The sequence below is a fragment of the Knufia obscura genome (assembly GCF_036327395.1).
Source record: "Knufia obscura strain CCFEE 5817 isolate CBS 148926 chromosome Unknown scaffold_1, whole genome shotgun sequence".
NCBI lineage: Eukaryota > Fungi > Ascomycota > Eurotiomycetes > Chaetothyriales > Trichomeriaceae > Knufia > Knufia obscura.
This window is the reverse complement of record NW_027042687.1, coordinates 2255040-2273334: the sequence shown is the minus strand read 5'-3', so window position 1 is coordinate 2273334 and position 18295 is coordinate 2255040. Positions and strand designations below refer to the sequence as shown.

The window sequence follows — 18295 nt, the reverse complement described above, 5'->3', positions numbered from 1 at the left end:
AACCCCTCACCCTTCAATGCCCTTAATCCCAGCATCCTCGGTTGTCATCCTCGCAGCATTGAACTTCTCACTCGTCGGCAACTCAATATGCACATTATTCACCACTGCCACACCAAATTCAACCTCTCCGTCCGACTCCAGCTCCAAAAGATGTCCCCCAACATTCCTATCCCTATCGATAAAATGCATATGCTCACCCGCAACCATAAACCCCTGCCACGCGGCCGGTGCTCTGAATCCCACGATCGTCCCCTCAATGTCCTCGTACTCCTGCACGGCCTGTTTACTGCCCAGCTCACTCAGCGGCTGACCTTCATACTCCTGTCCTCGAACAGTCCGCGCTTTCAGCTTCTTAAACCGTCCATCGACACGGTAACTCATGAAAAGGTTACCGGCGTGATCATTAAACTCCTCTAACACCCTATCAATATCATCCTTGTCCTTAAGTGGTGTGCGTATTGTCCTCTGCGGTTCATACTGAGTTGCAACCGCGTACGGTAGCTGCTCCTCTGGTCCGGCTGTGCGTATCGAACCTGATGCTTGAAGCTGGTAGACCTTGTCATCCAACAGGACTAGCTCCCCTTGGATTTTGGTGAAGGTTCCAATTCCTTGATTGCCTTTAGATGTGAATTGAGACACTGGGATGCCGCTGTCGGCGACACCGGCCATCAACGCATTGATGATGGAGTATTGGTAGATGTGGTTTGGTTCGACCATGATGGTGGACGGATCACGTGGTGGAGTGGCCAGGAGGTGGCGCAGCGGAGTGAGAGAGATTCGAACTTCTTTGCTTATATCTTCCTCCCAACACGTTGTTACTTGTTTACGGTGTTTCCTTCCCTCTACGTCTGTTCTTTGGGGATTCACGCTCCGGACATGGCTTCTGTTGCGCTTCTTTCCTTCTGCTCGCACATGCCAGTCAGCAGATTTTATGCATGCCCATGACGCAACTGCCGTAAGCTACCGGTCGAACCTGCATATCATCACACCACTGGAAGAATCTTCCGAGAACACCTAAGCAATGCTTGTACTTACCTAACGAAGTGCTCCTGACTTGCCTTGCATGCTGGATGAGTTAAAGTGTACATTATCGAGAATCTCCGCAAGAGTCAGGTATATCTCTGAGCTCTGGATCAATACTACTTTAGGTTTCACTTATAGCGCGTTCCAGCTTGTCGGTCAGCTTGGACACAGGACAATGGCTGAATACAACGTATCCAAGGTCATCGGTGAGTCGTCCATTGCCGCAATATGGGAATGAGCGAATCCTAGAGAGACAGCAACAGCTAACGATGGCCCAACAGTCGAAAGCATCTACAATGCTGGGGTCCGAGTCGTGTTTGGCATACCCGGTGCAAAGATCGACTCGATCTTCGACACTCTATCAGATCATCCAGAAATCAGATTGATCGTCTGCCGCCATGAACAGAACGCAGCAATGGTAAGAGCGTCCCCTCGATCAGGTACTCGTGTTAATGGTTCTAGATGGCTGCTGCCCATGGCCGTATCACAGGCATCCCAGGAGTGTGCATAGCTACATCTGGACCAGGAGCATCGAATCTTGCCACGGGTCTTGTCACTGCCAACACGGAAGGCGACCCCGTCGTTGCACTGATTGGCTCCGTGCCGCGGGCGATGAATACGCACCGAACCCATCAGTCAATGAAAGCCCTCGACATTCTTGGACCTGCCAGCAAAGCAGCAATCAGCATTGATGTTGAAGATCAAGCCGCAGAAGTCATTCTTTCCGCCTTTCGACAAGCAGCAACACCACCCAAAGGCGCCACAGTCATATCTTTGCCACAAGACGTTTCCAAAGGCAACAGCAAATTTGCCGCCTTCCCACCAGAGGCCTACCCAGCACCGAAGTTCGGCATCGCAGCACCGTCACAGTCTCAAAAAGTCCTCGAAATGCTCCAATCTGCGAAGATGCCTGTGCTGTTTCTCGGCGCCCGCTCATCATCGCCAATAGTCGTCACCGCAGTTCGCAAACTCCTTTCCAAATTTCCCCTTCCCACTGTCGAGACATTCCAAGCTGCTGGCGCCGTCTCAAAGGACCTAGTGCACCTCTTCTACGGCCGCGTGGGCCTCTTCCGCAACCAAGCAGGCGATAAAATCCTAGCTAAATCCGATCTCATACTCGCAGTCGGCTACGACCCCGTGGAATACGATGCCTTTACATGGAACCCAAATGGCTCCAAGAACATCGTCCACATTGACTACCAGCCAAGCGACTACGGCGTATACTACCACCCCATCGCCGAGCTCCTAGGCAGCGTAGCCGAGAACCTGAACTTCCTAACCGAAAACATGAAGTCCATCTCCGACAACATCAACACTGACTTCCTGAAGAGCGTAAGCAAGGAATACTACGGCTGGCAATCCCTCCCGACCACATCCCGCTTCGACGCAGATCACCCGGTCCACCCACTCACATTCATCACAGAGCTCCAGAAGCGGCTGAGCAAGGACACAACAGTCTGCGTCGACGTGGGCACAGTCTACATCTACATGATGCGGTACTTCTTCGCCTACGAACCACGCCGCCTCCTCTGTTCTGACGGCCAACAGACCCTAGGCGTCGGTCTCCCCTTCGCCATCGCTGCATCCCTGACACAAGATCCACCCTGTAGCGCCAAGGTAGTCAGCATGTCCGGCGACGGCGGCTTCATGTTCAGCAGCAACGAACTCGTCACCGCAGTCCAACAAAAATGCAACATCACGCATTTCATCTGGAATGATAGTAGTTACAACATGGTCGAGTTTCAGGAGGAAATGAAGTATGGGCGGAGTTCAGGCGTCAAGCTCGGCGGAATCGATTTCAAGATGTTTGCGGAGAGTTTTGGGGCGCGAGGGTATAGAGTTGAGAGTGCGGAGGGGTTGAGGGAGGTTATGGATGAGGCGTTGGGGTTTGAGGGGGTTAGTCTTGTGGATGTGAGGATTGATTATAGTGAGGCTGGGAAATTGGCGGCGGCGGTAAATGAGGAGGGCTGGAATTAGGGTGGTGGTACTGAGGCTGGCTGTATCGTGCTGAAGTTATTGAGGATGGTGTCTTTGGGGAACACGACAGTGATGCATAGATCAACGTCGGTAAACTTGAACGCGAGCTGGCCTGGTTTCAGGCTGGAGAGCGGATCGAGACTGAATAAAAATGGCGGAACTGCAGCACTGCGTGAGAGATCTCGCCTTCATTTATCTTTGCCCACTGATGCGACCCTGAGACGCTACACGACCGAGATTGTCGTTCAAATACTCTCTTCCGATTCATATGACCATAGTTATAGTCGCTACGTTAAAATAGTATAAGGCTCAGTGCCCGTAAAACCGCAGCTCGAGAACGATATGGCATCGCGGACTTCGCCGTTCATCAGCAATGGGCTCACGAACGAGCCGGCTTAACCCTGGGGATGATCACCTCTACCCGTCGAACCGTGATGGCTATGAGCAACCCATAGGCTTAGCCGATGCACAGCACACCCAGCGTGATGTATTCATTACGACTATAGTATCGATCATGTAGACCGGATGTCCAGTAAGTGAATAGAATATCATCCCACAGCGTTTATGTGAAAACCGCGTAAAAATCCGTTGCCTGAATACCGGATGAGCGGCGTTCTCCGGGTGCTGCATCAATGCCCAGCGGGTACCCGGGGGCCAGTCGCCTGTTTGTTTCGAAGCACTACAGGACATTATCCTCTGCCGATGGTACAAGCACCTCTTGAACGCTCATACACTCATCTTCGGAAGTGAGAGGTACTGAAAATACATGATGAGTGGGATCAGAGTATTGTGTTTTCTCTCTTGTGGGCGTGCTATCATTTAAGCCTAAATGCTATGGTCGGACATTACCGGCCACTGTTGGTGCCCTTCTCGGTAATGTCCGGGCAAAGCCCTCCTGGGGCAAGACTCAGCTTCTGTTAGCCTCTCAGGTACTGTACAGTACTACGTCAAAAGTTTGTCTACAGCACCCCTTTCAGGGCCAAAATCACAACTTTCATAGGCGTGCAATCTCTCTATGTTAGGTCTTGATACTATAAAGCTAGGGACCAGATCTATAGAGAATCACTATCCGCACGTTTCTGTCCGCAGAGTCTTTTTAGAACTATAAATAATTAGGATCGTAGACAGATTATAAAAGTTGACTTTCTAGATTCTGGTAATGCAAGCATAATTTAGTATAGGGAAATAGAAATCCCGAAAAAGTCACCACTTAAGAACCGGCCACCACCCTAATAACGACTATTTCCGAAATTCTAAAGAGATAGATCGCTAGAGCTCACGATTCTGTGTAGACTGAGACTAATCAAGATATAGGTCATCTCTGTGGAAAAGTTCCTGTGTTCATGGAAAAAGCACGATTTTGGCGGGGAATTGGTACTGTAGAAAAACTTATGACGGTCACTTGTATATCGTATCCGTCTGCCACTGCTGAAAAGCATACTATACCAGCTCTCTTCATTTCTTCAACACGCAGATATTGAACATGTATCGAGGCTGGCAATGACACACCCGTCAGACGATTCTGACTTTCTTCACATCCTACAGCTGAGTTGGTCACATAATCATACACTCCAACTAGGAAGCGAAACATTGCCTGCACCATCTTGGTCCATCAGCTGAGCTTCCCAACCTGCCACCAGCATTGGCTTTTCAAGCAAGTCAACCATCTCAGCGCTGTCAGCAGATCTGATGGCTTTCTCAAGCTTGCCTTCGATTGGCTCGAATACACTGAGCCACGCCAGAACAGAACGTCGATTATCCTCGGAGCACCTTCTGAGGTTCTTTCTGATTCACAGAATCTCGCTCATCGCCTTCTTGCGTCTGTCATCCGCTGTCGCCAGGATAGTCTCGCGCTTCTCTAGGACATAGTGTGCAGCGGCCACATAAGCTGCAGTGTCTGACCTCGCCCAAGCAAGGAACAACTGCGCTTTGGCCTGCGGGACGAAGCACGAGAAGTCTGCGTTCGAGGTGTCCTTGACTACGACCTCGTCCTCGTAAACCGTCTGAGATATGTCGAATGCTTTTGACAGCATTTCGACTATGTTGAAATACACGAGTTGACCTTCATACGGCGTACGGGCCAGCTTGAAGTAGAAGTGAGTCTGACCCATGAGTGTATTGCTGTGTTCGAGGAGATACTCAGAGATACCACGAAAGATGATAACGATATACTCCAGAAACAGAGCGGCATTTTCGGCCTGACTGTCAGGGTCGAAGTATGCAATGTCCCTGCTGATTTCGTTGAGCCACGCTTGCATCAGGTCCGCTGCAATTGGGAAAACTTCAGCCATCGGAGACCCGGTCTCTATCAAGAGGAACATGTTGTCTAAGACGTGATCCATGATGTCAACCGTCTGCCATGTATTGGAGGATTCAGCGGTGCGCAAAATTCTTTGTTGAGAGCCAACTGATATGCCTTGATCCGCAAATATTGGCTTGACATCTGTAATATTCGGCATGACATGCCAAGCGCAGCATAAAATCTCATCCACCTCTGATCCACACACTGGCGAAAACACAGAGACTGTGATGGCACTGAGAGGAAAAGCAGATTCCCATTTGGCTAAGAAGGCCCACGTTTCTAGCGAAGTCGTTCTGCAAGTAATGAAGCTACCTGTCACTTTGGGGCCTTCTCCCGGCGAAACATGGCTACAGCACAAGTCGACACTGATCCGAGATGAGTTAATGCCACTGGCTCGCCTGACTCTTGCATTCGAAGGAAGTGAAGGAGGCGAAATCTGTTCTCGAGAGCGAGCTTGATATCTGGAGAAGGATCCTCGAAGCACATTGTACTTGCAGGATCAAGGCAGCTTGTGAACGTGACCGTCATGAATAGTATCTCTCTTGCGATTAGGTGGTAGAAGATTGACTCGAATCTCTTGTTAACTGCTGCGAATGCATATACGTATTTGTTGTCTTCTGGAGGATCTAAGGCACCGCGGAAGTGCACAATAGAGGCTGTGGGAATCGTCCATCTCGCGATGCTCTCAAGGATTTCGGGAGGAAGGTCGTCGATTGAGATGCGGTCAGACAGAGCTTGGGCCATCGTAGAGCTGGTGTTGTTGGCTATGTAGAGCACACCGAGCACGCTGCGTCTCAGATGAGATGTATTCGTCTGACGTCGAGTCTCTCGAGTAGAACGAAAAAGACACTCCTAAGTGTGTGGTCGTTTACTGCAGTGCAAATACTAGGTCAGCATATGGAAGGATCGAGAAAAATCTGTTTGGGAAAGCGCAGGTAAGTGCGACAGGCCGAAAAGTTCTGAAAGTGCAGGAGCGGCCCAGCTCTTCACTTCCACTGTTACCGCTAGAATGCGAAAACGTTACCTCGAGAGATCGACATCATTCAGAAAGTGCAACTATGCCTAGCCTTGCAAGTAGCATGCATGCATGCGCCCTGGTGAATGAGCACCCGGCCCCAGCTTGCTTACGTGAGTCGAGGCCTTCCCTTGTTGCGTGACGACCTGGCATAGGTAGATTTGGACTGTTCAAATCACTTATAGCATTTATGTAGCATTTGCGTGTCCATGCCATGATATTCAATGTTTCCAACTTGAGCACGAGCTTACTACAGCTTCAACGAAGCAGCTCCTGTCAGTGCTCGCACACGATGCTGAAGCACGATGCGCATTTGCCGAAACCCGTCGAACAATATAGCGCACACCTTGAAGTGCTTGCGACCCATGCAGAGCTCATTCGAACCAGTACAACTGTCCATATATGATCGCACATGCGACCGTCGTCTGTACCACTAGCGGCAATGCATTGACCATTGCAAACTTCAGCTGACTAATGTGGATTCCCTTATCGGCCAGGAGTCCCTTCCACAGCAGCCCTGCTAGACTCCCAGCAAAAGTGTAGCTGAAAGCGCCCAAATTGCTTCCCATAGCTGTCGCATAAATCGCAGCAGACATGATCCTTGGCTCTGCTCTTGTAGATGGAGCATTCGAGAACGCCGGATTGCGAATTATTTCCACGAGAATGATCGTAGCGCCGATGTTGGTCCCTGCGAGTGGACAGAGGAAGGCCGCTGACACAAAACCAAAGAAGAACACAGTGGCAAGGGGCGTAGAGCATGCATTGCTAAACCCCTGAGCGAAGACATGCATCCAGCCGCGCTGATCGAGGCCACGGACCAGGATGAACTCGCAGATCGCAAATGGGAGAAGTGGAATTGGTAATCGCGTGACAGTCAAAGTTGTACCGGGAAAGCGTCTTCGAAATGAACGCAATAACGAGAACAGACTCATCGAGTCAGACTCTGCGATCGGTGTTACATCTTTGTTCCTGATCGTGGGTGATGCAGGTGATGTATCAGTGCTGGGACCGTACCCTAGTTCATCCATTCGTGGCTTCTCTTGTTCCGAAGTCGATTCCGGTCGTCCTCGTGTGCTTGGTCCGCGAGATCCTGTTCGAGAGATCGGGCGCATGTCAGCCGCTTGGTCTGACAGGCCTTGCTCTCGTGCAGCGTGCCGATCTTTGTGCTGCCACCAGTCGCTGCCAAGGTCGAAGATAAATGCCAAAATACCAGCTGGTGCTGTGACCATCCAAACCTCTACAGCGTGTCCAGGTACAAAACTCGTCCCAACGAGAACGGCGACTGTGACAATCATGAGTACGCTGAAGAAGATTGCTCCTGCTGGATCTCGCAATTTTGACCAAGGATTTTCTTGAAGTGGGGTAAGAGTCTTTGGTATCTGGTTCCAAAACATCATCAGGAGGACAGGATAGTTGAGAAGAGCTGAGACGATCGAGGGTAGCACCGTGTACTTAGTGAAGTCCGAAAGATAGTTGAGGTTGAAGCTGCCAGCAATCAAGACATTGGTGGGGTTGGAAGAGACAAGTACAGCTGAAGCGGTGTTGGCAGCCATGAATTCGCTGAAGACCCATGCCGACGGCTCGATCTTCGTGTGATGCGACAAATATGCAAGAAAAGGGGTGCCGGACAGAATTAATGGATCGTTCCCGACTATGCACCCAACGCTCAAGAAAAAGACGTATAGGTAAGTAAACAGGCGTAGGCCAGAACTGCCACCACTCTTCGAAACCCAGAAAGCCACCGCCTCGATCGCGCCGGTACCATCAAGGGCGATAGAAATGTATGCTAGCGCGACGAAGAGAACGAGGACGTCATATGGCTTCACGTTCTCGTCACCTTTGACCCCCAAACGTATCGTACTTCCGTTGATGGTCGTAGTCGCCAGTAAGATGATGAAACCAATGACCGGCGCCGTCTGTAGCGACAGCGGAAAGCGCAATGTTCTCGCCGATAACTCTTTGTGATCATGGCGGCCTATAACTCTGCATGACTTGAGCAACCTCAGCAGAGGTCGCTGGATGTATAGTGGGAGCGGTATGTGTACTGGCCATATCACGAATGCCGACACGATGATGAAGACGGCAAGAATAACACCGCTGTGGCCATTGAGATGGTTCTGGACAATGCCATCGCCGGACATTTGACTGACAATCAGGGAGAAATTGATATCAGGTTACATGCTGGTGGGAGTCTGACTCGCTAAATTATGAGGTTGGGTCAAATCTCGACAAACGAAAGGAGCGACAGATTGTGCTTGGCATGACGCGTGGGCGTTGGCGGCGAATGTTAGATTCCTCACATCCAGAGCGGTATGTAGCATTTGCCAGCTGGCAAAATGGTGTTGTGTCTTATACCACGTTTCTACATGAAGAATGCTTATTAGAAAAATGAGATACCACATTCAGAGACGAGGGCGGAAGCGACGGGGATGTTGCAGATCTCTAAGCCCCGATACTAGGCCCAAAATAGCTTAAACAGAACTTTTGGTGCCAAGCATGCGCACGGGCCTCCAAAAAGCTTGGGCCGAGCCTCGTTGACACGGCGGCTGACGAGACTTCCTCAAAGCACATTCAGCTTGCTACTACCCCTTTATACCCAGAGAAGCTACCGCCTTCTTCCTTTACGATCTCGGGCAGCTCGTCTTCAAGGTAGCTCTTCCTCCAATCCTTCTCGACTGGCTTCCAACCAAGAGCACGAAGCCTGTTCGCTCGGCTTCGACTATTCATACCGACGACAGCATCTGTGAAGTCTCCTAAAACATCCCCGTATAGGTCTTCAGGCAAAGTCCGAGGTTTTGGATCCTTGATCTTTCCAGCTTCGTGCAAGCCAGAACCAATCACTGTTGCCATCTCCTGCCAGGATGGCTCGTTGTCGCCGGTACACTCGCAGAAGTAGTAAGGATTTTCAAGCAATGAGGCCGCGGATGTGTCTTCCATGTGGTGCATAAGGACGACGTATGCACGAGCCAGATCGATAACGTGTATGTTGGACCAAAGGGGCGCACCAGTACCAACATGAGCAGCAAAGCCGTGCTTCAAGGCAAATCTGGTGAGTGTCGGTATCTGTATGGAAAGTCTTTTGTGCTTCGGGTTGACTGCAATATGTGCGTTAGTAGGTTAGAGGGATACCGAGTGGAAGAGAAAAGCCACTCACAGCCATAGATCAGAGGTGGTATCATGATAGCAATCTTTGCTTGCGCGCCCAATTCCTTCTGAGCCTTCACAATGGTCAAATCGATTTCTCGGTGCGGCGCGCTGTCGGGCACAGAGTCGATCTCTTCACGCTTATCGTTATGGTAGATCTTCTCCGACTTCTCGCCACCCTTTGCGCCATCGTCAAGGACTGACGTTCCAGAAGTATGGATGTAGATGGTGTTTAAGCCCTTACTTGCCCGTTGCTTTACGCCGTCGAGGATGGCGACAGCGCTAGGAACGTGGTCGGCAGTGGCTGTATGGAAGACGATATCGTGTTCAGCCGTCTGCTTAGTGATCAGTTCCTTATCATCCAGCGAGCCCATGACCGGGGTCGCGCCCGACTTTTTGATGCCTTCAGCATGTTCGTCTCGCCGTACTAGTCCTGTGACCGTGTAGCCCTGCTCTATGAGAATATCAAGAACATTCCACCCAATGAAGCCGGGTCCAACGATAAACACTTTCTTGCCTGATGACATGTTGATTATAGTGGTTGAACGTCGTTGAAACGGAAGCTTTCAAAGAGTCGTGTCAATCAGAATCTTTACCTCTGTTTTAACTCTTAGAGGTCCGTTCTATCACCAAAGCTGGCGGCTTCATCACGCCTTGTAGCTAGCGTGACATCATAACGGTAAATTTTGGAGAGTTGGAGTACTCGTACCGGCAACCCAGCCGTTACGTTGCAAGTCAGGATTTAGTAAGCGTTCCCTAGCTGGAGCCGGCGTGCGCAACGAGCATCAGGTTGATGGCGAGTCGAGCATATGCGTGGCACCAGCTGGAGAACTCGTCAATATTTCTACTGGATGTCGGGCATGACAGCAGCAGAAAAAGAAAAGTCAAGTAATCTTTCGAGGTATCAGTCATACGGCCAACAGTATTCACTAAAAGTGCACAACGGTGAGCATAAAGACAAACCGTGCGGACGCGTTCCGTCAAACGTTCCAGTGGCTCGAAATCTCGTTCATATACGGCAGGCGGTTGACAAAATAATTGGCCCACTCCGATTCGGTCCACCGTATTCTTAGAGGCCGGCTGTGCACATCTAGGCATGCCTAGCTCGCCCTTAGAGCATCTCTATCGCCTGCACTTTAGGTCTGAAGCGCCTAACGAGGAGTGGGCCAATTATTTTGTCAACCGCCTCAGCTGACGGATAAGCAGGTGTTTGTTGGTTGAAAATTCGCATAGTGGTTCATGAACCACCAGTTCCAGACTACGTGCTTGTTACACCGATTTACGACGAAAGCTACGCTGAAGTCTTCTCAATATGCTCATCACCAGCTTTCGCACTCTCACTTTGCCGCCTCGACTGTGCTTGGTCTGTCTTGAACTCAATCTCCGCATATGCAGCCTGTTCTTCAGCCGTCGCATTGTAAAAGTGTACAGCAACCTTTCACTGAGTCAGCGGCAACTCGACACGGAACGATTGGGGACGTACCTTGTCACCAAATGCTTCCGCGATGTCCTCCAGACTGCGCTGTTTCGTCTCGGGAAAGAAAAGGTAGACACAAACCAGTTCGACTGCCACTGGAAAGATGAGCACGTAGTAGAACTTCCAGCTTATCCGATCAAGCGCTATGGGGCCAGCGACAAGCACTATGATCGTACCGGAGAGCAGTCCAGCGATACCGCATGCTGTTCCAGCCTGGAGAACGTTAGCCAGACAAAAGCAGTTGTCGGGAATTAGCTTACCGCGCGGATATGAGTCGGGAATATTTCTGCGATGTAAACGTACTGCGTCGCGTCCAAGCATGCAGCCCTGTTCGTGAAGGTTAATGACGATTCATCCAGAGTATTCACAAGATCTTACCAGAAGATGACGAAGAAGAATATGAAGAACACTGCTGCGTTGAGTCCTGCTTTGTTGTCTGTACCGAGGAAGGAAGCTTGGAGTGCGCATTCGAAAATGTTGCTTATCAAACAGCCTGCCAATCCAGCGATCAACAGTTTTCGACGCCCTATTTTGTCAATAAATAGTGCCGTCCAGACGTTCAGTGGAAACGTGATCAGCACGAACACGCCATTGAGCAACAATGGCATATAGTCCGTGAGGCCGATTTGCTCGTATATCAGCACAGAATAATTTGTGAGAACTAAAGACAAAGGTAAGAATTACGAAACGATCCCATAAAGTCGAGGCGCTTACCTAGAATGCCTGTGAACATGTTCCCGAACATCATGCCGAATGCGAACAATGCTCGCTTCCTGTTCGATGGTGTCCGGAAGATTTCGAAAGAGCTCACCTCGGCTGTGATGCTGCGATCCAGCTCGAGCTGCTTGCGCATCTGGTAAAACTCTCGTTTTGCTTCATGACAGTCGGGGTCCTCCTTGGACACATGGAGTCTCATCAGCGTTGCCAGAGCTTCCTCATGCCTGTCCTGCTGCAGTAGCCACCGAGGGCTGAATGGTAGCTGTTGCGATCCCAGCAACAGAACTAAGGCTGGAACACATTGAAAGGACATTGGGAACCTCCATCCGAAGGAAGACGTTGGTGAGCTGAAGTAGCATCCGAAGCCGATCCATGCAGCCAATGAGTACCCAACGGCGAACATCACACCATGGAGAGATGTCAAAGTTCCGCGAGTCTCTGGCGTGGAAACTTCACTTTGGTACATTGGGATGCTCGTGATCAACAATCCGATGCCGATACCAGCAATGAGGCGGCCTATGGATATTGTCAGCCCTCAACCATGACCTTTGACCACAGAAATTTACCAGCTATCAGCATGCCAGGATTGACAGCACCTCCAGAAATGGCGCCTCCAACAATCAGGATCAGACACCCGAGCTGAATCGTCCGCTTTCTGCCAGCATAGTTGGCGAACCAGGCAGTAAAGATTGCCCCCAGAATACCACCAGCACTGTTGACACCGTTGAATGTTGATATCAAGTTGGCGGTCTTACTGTATCCGGGGCTACCGGGCGGTGCCATGCCAAGGTCCGTGTAGAAGGTCGGTTGTCCGATCGTCGACCCAATGATGGCCAAGCCATAGCTGCAGGCAGTTGAGCCAAGAGCCACATAGATGACGACCAGAAGGTTGAAGAAGTTGGGAATACGTCTGCCCATAGTGTGCTGAGCACCCCTCGGGGAATAGGATTCCAAGGCAGTAAGTACTACCAGAACAAAGTCACCGTGTACAGCAAGATGAACAAGCCCAAGATGCGAATTCTTGGTATGGAGGGAGACGCCAAGTATGTGCCTACAGAAGCTGCAGTATAGCTACTTGTAATTATACTGGTTGGCTGCCTCCCCGCATGCAGATCATCCAGTGCCTCGGGTAAGCCACGTTTCGCATCGACAGCCGCTGACGCAACTTCATTGACGGTACTGTAATTAATAAGTCAGGCACTCAGAACTTGGGCTGTACCGGGGGAGCAGAAGTATCGGCACCTCTTGACCGGTTTCATTTGGGGAGTCGAACCACCTCGAGGCATTAATAAAACCTGCGGATCGAGTCTATGTTTTGTCTAGTCTATGGTCTTCTATCCGCGTCTAGATTGGCCCAGAATTGATGTCCTTATTGTCGCTGAGTCATCCAGGATATGGTTGTGGGAGAGGGCATTAGTTGTCTAGGCTTTTGCGTAGATATCGGAATCACTGTTGACTGGTTAGCGTATCTCAGGGCTGGGGAGAACGGAAGTACTCACAATTTGCCAAACTTCTCACGGCCAGGCGCGTCCTTCTTTACCCAGATGGAAACCGAAGTGCCTGGACACATGAAAGTACCATAGCCGTCATCGTCAATCTTGACCTCCTCGGTCTGCCATCCAAGTACATCAGTCCAAACCTCACCCTTGTGCATGTCACCAACAGCCATCTTGATTTGGTTGTTCTCGGCATTGCTCATGACACAGGCAAGGCCTTGTGGGTGCTCCTCTGTGCCACGTCGTACGAAGCCGATGCAGTTCGGGTCATCCCAGTAGTCTTCTTGATCTCCGTACGCATATAGCTTGCGAGCCAGTGCGATGTCAGGCAGCTTACCGCCGCAAGCTGGAGGCTCGGCGTGCTCCCCCTTCATGCCGTATAGGTCACCATAGAAGATACTTGGATAACCTTCTTTGCGCAGGAGGATCAATGAATATGCGAGGGGCTTGAAGAAGCCTTCGATTTTGGTTTCAACAGTCTGACCAGGCTGGGTATCGTGGTTCATGACAACAGTGACGGCGCTTTCTGGACGTTTCTGGACCAAGGAGTTGTCGAAGACCTTGCGCAGGTCGGCATCCTCACTCGTTGAAATCTGGGAGAAGTTGTACACCAATGGTGAGTCGTATAGGCAAAACCTGTGATGCATCCCATCCAAATACTCAAGCATTTCCTTGACATCTCCGGTCCAGAACTCGCCAACCAGGAACATCGCTTTTTTGCCAAATTCCTTCTCGAGACTCTCAGCAAGTTCGTTCGTAAAGCGCTCGGAGAAATGCTGGCAAGCATCGAATCGGAACCCTTTCAGGTTCAACTCTTTGACGACCCATTTGGCCCAATGTATAACGTCCTTGATTACTTCCGGATGCGAATAATCTATATCGGCAAACATGAGGAAGTCCGCATTCCCAGACTCATCTCCGACTGATGAACTCCAGTATTTGTTTTCCCCCAAGATACGATAAATGCCAGTCTTATCGTTTCCAGCATCGTAATCAGTACCAGAGAAATGCTCCCAACGCCATTTCTGACTGCTGTACTTCTCTCCACGGCCTGGAAAGTTGAAACCCAGCCATGCTTCTATCTCACGGGGTTTTCCGACGTCTTTGGTACGGTCTGTCGAATATTAGTCTTGTGTAGCCCCCTGCTCCTCACAGACTTACCATTTTGGTCAACCTCCTGTATCCTACACTTCTCTTTGAAATCTGCGCCGGCTTTGTGGTTGAGCACTGCGTCGAAGTACAGGCCCATACCCAGCTCCTGAGCCTTCTTGCTCAGCTCAAGCAACTCCTCCTTGGATCCCCATTTTGTAGGTTTTCCACCTTTCTGGTCGAACTCTCCCAAGTCGTACAGGTCATAAATGTCGTACCCATTGGCCTTCGTGCCACCCGAACCCTTGCATGCGGGTGGGAGCCAGACATTGTCTATCCCAACATCTTTCAGATCCTGGAGAGCATTCGTGAGGCGGGTCCAGTGCTTGTGATCGGCAGGCACGTTCCACTCAAAGCCTTGCAGCAGGCAGTAGTTCTCCTCAGGCATAACTATGGCTGTTGCGGAGTTTGCACCGATTTCGGCTTGATGTAGTGGCACTGACAATGAGGGCGATGGCGTCGTCGAGGTCAATCTGAAAAAGAACCTGCTTAGATGATCAAAAGCTACTGCACCTGCTGTCTTTGTTGAGCTCTAGGAATTGCTTTTTTGGTACAGTATCGCAGGTGGAAAATTTATCCAATCCCTGCAAGATAAGGACTCGTGGTTCCGGCCATGTCTACCGTGTCTCTCTCATATCACCCACGCTTCCATGTGAGCATGATCATTTGCTGGACTCTCGGAGCCAAACCGTTGAAAGCGGGTTTCGCAGCTTTTGACTCAGCTAGCTGATGGCACCAAATGGGACTCCATTATTGCCAGTCTTTCAGCGCTCAGATCATACCGAGTGGTTTTGGTGGGGTTACAAGCCCAAGCCCAAGCCTTGAGCCCATTGCGTCACATCAGTTGCATGCGCAATGTGGCATGTGGCAGAGACGGAGTTCAAAGCTCGGTCTTTGACAGGCTGGTGCAGGCACCGGCGACGTTGAACTTTGTTAGATGATTTTGTCGGGTTCTAGAACCTTTATTCTGATTTTCATGTTGTGGCACTTTTTCGTGATGAGGGGCCGCGACTGACACGCGTTTGCGGAGCACTCAAAAGTTCGGGCCAAGACTGACTCCGGAGATACAAGAAGAGCTTCACGCAACATTCTTGGCCTTTACCCGTATCCCAACGATACGCAGCCGAGACCACCACCTTGGTAAGCCTACCTTGATGAGCTGATGGCATTATCCCGGCTTCGAGTGACAAAGCGATGGGATTGTTGTAGTTGTACTGGTGGCGATTTGAGATACTTAGGTTATTGCAGCGACAATGTCTGTTCGTGGTTCTCGGAATTCCACGATTGACTACTGAAAGCAAGCAATGAGAATCTCCGCATCCTTGAATGTCGACAGGTTGTCGCAGAATATGCTCAAGTACAGAGTCTCGACGTCAGGCATCAAAGCAGGACCCCGAGGACAGCACCGCCATGAGTAATCCGCGGTCCGAGAGTCATTGGAAAGGATTAGCAGTCTTCCACAGGTCGTTTTCCACAGGTGGTAGCGTTCATCCAGAATCGGAACGCGTAAAGTGGTTAACCAATCTCCGTAACGGAGCACGGAAGCCTACCGCTAATCACAACAGAGGCGCTTAACTCTTTTCATACCTGTTTCGATTTCACAGGTCCTGTAGAAGCTTCACAGGTGTCCTACACCTCACCGTACCGCTCTTAGCACGTACACGCTAAAACGCGCAAATTCTGATGCCTCTAAGCCAAGTTCAGCCTACCAAGCCTGTGGAAAACGACCTGTGGCAGTTTGCTAATCCTTTCCATTGGATCTTGAGCGAGACAGCTCAGATTCCGACTGGGTGGAGGATAGACAAGATTGACGCCATTTCGAGGATAGTGCCGATGCACTAGTGGAAATGAGATCGACGGACTTCAGTTGGCAGTCTCGGAACAACTTGAAATTCTGAAGCTCATAACGTCTACCTCAGGGCCCACAGATAGGAGTCCCGAAACCAATGAACTCTGATGCATGATATGATGCGCATACTCACCAATTTCATGTGTGAGAATTACAAATCTGCTGGTTAGCATGATCGCCAAGCACGCATTCAAGCTTCGATAAGCGCACGCGGGTGGTGGCTCCCCTGTCCGAGTTCCTGCACTTTTGAATCTAAAACAGCTTGGCCACAACTATCCATGCCATCTCTATGCGATGGCCTCGGTTCTTTGCGTCTTCTTTGTCTATATCAGGTCCAACTTCATGCGACATGGTCAGTGTGACGTAGCCCAGGTTTGGAGAACCATCTGAGGAACTGTTCGTGATTCTGGCAGACGGAGCATGGTGGGGTGGAGGCCAACTTAGGAGAGCGGCTCAGCTATGGCCTTTTTTGAAAGATGTATGACCTGGCTGCGATCTCTTTCTGCGCTTCAGAAATAATTCTTCAATATTCAACACCGCTGTCAGAGTGACTGTTGGAAAAATCCCTCGTTTCAGGCCTTTACTATGACTTCTAGGCCAGAATTCGCTCCATCTTGTCCTGCGGGCGGAAGCTGGGTATGGTTGGATATACCAAATCAAGTTATTCATCGCTAACAGCGGATAGTATGCTTGCGGCAATGGTACGGTGGGATGCCACTTGAAAAGCAGAATGCATACTGAACAAATCCGAAGGAACCCAATTTGCTGGCTGCTGTGGTGAATATCCTTGCACGGATACCGGTTGCTCTGCCGGGCTGCTCTACCCGGCAAGTTTCGATGCTTCAAAGTATGATACTTTTGTGGATCAACAATGTAATTCAGCTGCAAGCAAAGTAAGCAGTAACCTTGCGTTAGGGCTTCATACTGACCGCAGCCTGAACAGTTCTACACCTGCAAGACTACCGAACCAGCATTTCTTGGCTGTTGCGAAGTGAATGCATGTGAGAACAACGGTTGTCCATCAGACTCACTTGCTGCCATGTACCTCTCGACCAACCCCATCGATGCTAATCAATTTGACCCTCAACCTCCGCTAGCCGGGTCTTCGGGTACTCAAACCTCATCGAGCACAGCGTCCGCCACGAGTAGTAGTCCGGCCGCAACAAGCACAACAGCAACATCAGACGAGGAGCAGCACACGGTATTGGTGGGCGCAATATCAGGCGGTGCCATCGGAGGTTTTGCTGTTCTATGCGCTATCGTCTTCATCGTCTGGCGCATCAAGTATAATTCGAAGCGTTCGAGCAAGAAACACAGAGAAGACTCTGAACTGTACAACAGGACCGCGCAAGATCGAAACCACGGGTACAATGGTGGCGAGCAAGAAAAGATGGCAACCGCCGGCGCTGTGTTGATGCATTCTCCCTACCAAGGTAAGCAGCGAATTTCCTTTCTTCATCTGCAAAGCCCGTGAAAGTGCTGACAAGAATTAGACTCACAATCTCCAGTACCGCCATACTCGCCTCAACGTTCCCCACAGGATTGGAGTCCGCAGATGCAGCAAGGATTCACTCAGCACCCTTCTATCCAAGGAGTAGAAACCCGTTCCGCTTTCCAGGCATATTCTCCCCAGGCAGTGGCACACTTACCACATCGCCATCAACCACAATCCCCCACACTACTCTCTCCGCCGAACGACCATGCCCATTTCTACAACTGGGGTAGTAGCACTGCTTTGGGCTTGTCCCAATCGGAGTTTGGTGGTCCTCAATTTGCGCGTTCACACCATGGACCTCCGCAAGAACTGGCCGGAGATGTCGCTCAGAGTTCGGTAGATGTAGATGCCCGTCATATTGTTGACGATCACATAGATGGGTCAATGGTCGAGCTGCCTGAAAGATAGCATCTCCAAATGGCGGGTCCCATCCACCGAGAACATCGACTTTCGGTGTTCGTGCGTCCCCATGTGGTATGGCACCTGGGTAACAGCTACAGCTTTTTCGTATCTTCCGACGGCAACTTGATGGTTTCAGCTTGGCATAAGCGCAAGACCCGACTCATCGCAGTTCCTTCGTGGCGGCGCATTAGGCGTTTGTCGTTCTTGCATCATCAACACGGTGATCAGCCAGGCTCCGCGTTTCAACTC

At 50.5% G+C, this 18295-nt stretch overlaps 8 protein-coding genes across 8 annotated transcripts; 1 reads left to right on the top strand and 7 right to left on the bottom strand.

Annotated features, from left to right (window-relative positions):
• Nucleotides 1–6: 6 nt before the first annotated feature.
• On the bottom strand, nt 7–717 carry PMZ80_000859 (uncharacterized protein; the record flags this gene model as incomplete). The annotated part of the gene is made up of 1 exon (XM_064869309.1): nt 7–717. The coding sequence occupies one exon, from the start codon at nt 715–717 to the stop codon at nt 7–9; it is 711 nt and encodes a 236-aa protein (XP_064734806.1).
• Nucleotides 718–1198: 481 nt separating this feature from the next.
• PMZ80_000858 (uncharacterized protein) lies at nt 1199–3000 on the top strand (the record flags this gene model as incomplete). The annotated part of the gene is made up of 3 exons (XM_064869308.1): nt 1199–1229; nt 1305–1441; nt 1486–3000. The coding sequence occupies 3 exons, from the start codon at nt 1199–1201 to the stop codon at nt 2998–3000; spliced, it is 1683 nt and encodes a 560-aa protein (XP_064734805.1).
• A 1790-nt stretch (nt 3001–4790) lies between these two features.
• PMZ80_000857 (uncharacterized protein) lies at nt 4791–5459 on the bottom strand (the record flags this gene model as incomplete). Its single annotated transcript, XM_064869307.1, has 1 exon — nt 4791–5459. One exon carries the CDS (start codon nt 5457–5459, stop codon nt 4791–4793), a length of 669 nt encoding a protein of 222 aa, XP_064734804.1.
• A 158-nt stretch (nt 5460–5617) lies between these two features.
• PMZ80_000856 (uncharacterized protein) lies at nt 5618–6046 on the bottom strand (the record flags this gene model as incomplete). The annotated part of the gene is made up of 1 exon (XM_064869306.1): nt 5618–6046. One exon carries the CDS (start codon nt 6044–6046, stop codon nt 5618–5620), a length of 429 nt encoding a protein of 142 aa, XP_064734803.1.
• A 645-nt stretch (nt 6047–6691) lies between these two features.
• PMZ80_000855 (uncharacterized protein) lies at nt 6692–8458 on the bottom strand (the record flags this gene model as incomplete). Its single annotated transcript, XM_064869305.1, has 1 exon — nt 6692–8458. One exon carries the CDS (start codon nt 8456–8458, stop codon nt 6692–6694), a length of 1767 nt encoding a protein of 588 aa, XP_064734802.1.
• A 430-nt stretch (nt 8459–8888) lies between these two features.
• On the bottom strand, nt 8889–9988 carry PMZ80_000854 (uncharacterized protein; the record flags this gene model as incomplete). The annotated part of the gene is made up of 2 exons (XM_064869304.1): nt 8889–9412; nt 9472–9988. The coding sequence occupies 2 exons, from the start codon at nt 9986–9988 to the stop codon at nt 8889–8891; spliced, it is 1041 nt and encodes a 346-aa protein (XP_064734801.1).
• A 764-nt stretch (nt 9989–10752) lies between these two features.
• Nucleotides 10753–12573, bottom strand: PMZ80_000853 (uncharacterized protein; the record flags this gene model as incomplete). Its single annotated transcript, XM_064869303.1, has 6 exons — nt 10753–10896; nt 10945–11151; nt 11199–11265; nt 11317–11599; nt 11653–12171; nt 12222–12573. The coding sequence occupies 6 exons, from the start codon at nt 12571–12573 to the stop codon at nt 10753–10755; spliced, it is 1572 nt and encodes a 523-aa protein (XP_064734800.1).
• A 503-nt stretch (nt 12574–13076) lies between these two features.
• PMZ80_000852 (uncharacterized protein) lies at nt 13077–14688 on the bottom strand (the record flags this gene model as incomplete). Its single annotated transcript, XM_064869302.1, has 3 exons — nt 13077–13104; nt 13155–14265; nt 14313–14688. The coding sequence occupies 3 exons, from the start codon at nt 14686–14688 to the stop codon at nt 13077–13079; spliced, it is 1515 nt and encodes a 504-aa protein (XP_064734799.1).
• Nucleotides 14689–18295: the final 3607 nt, after the last annotated feature.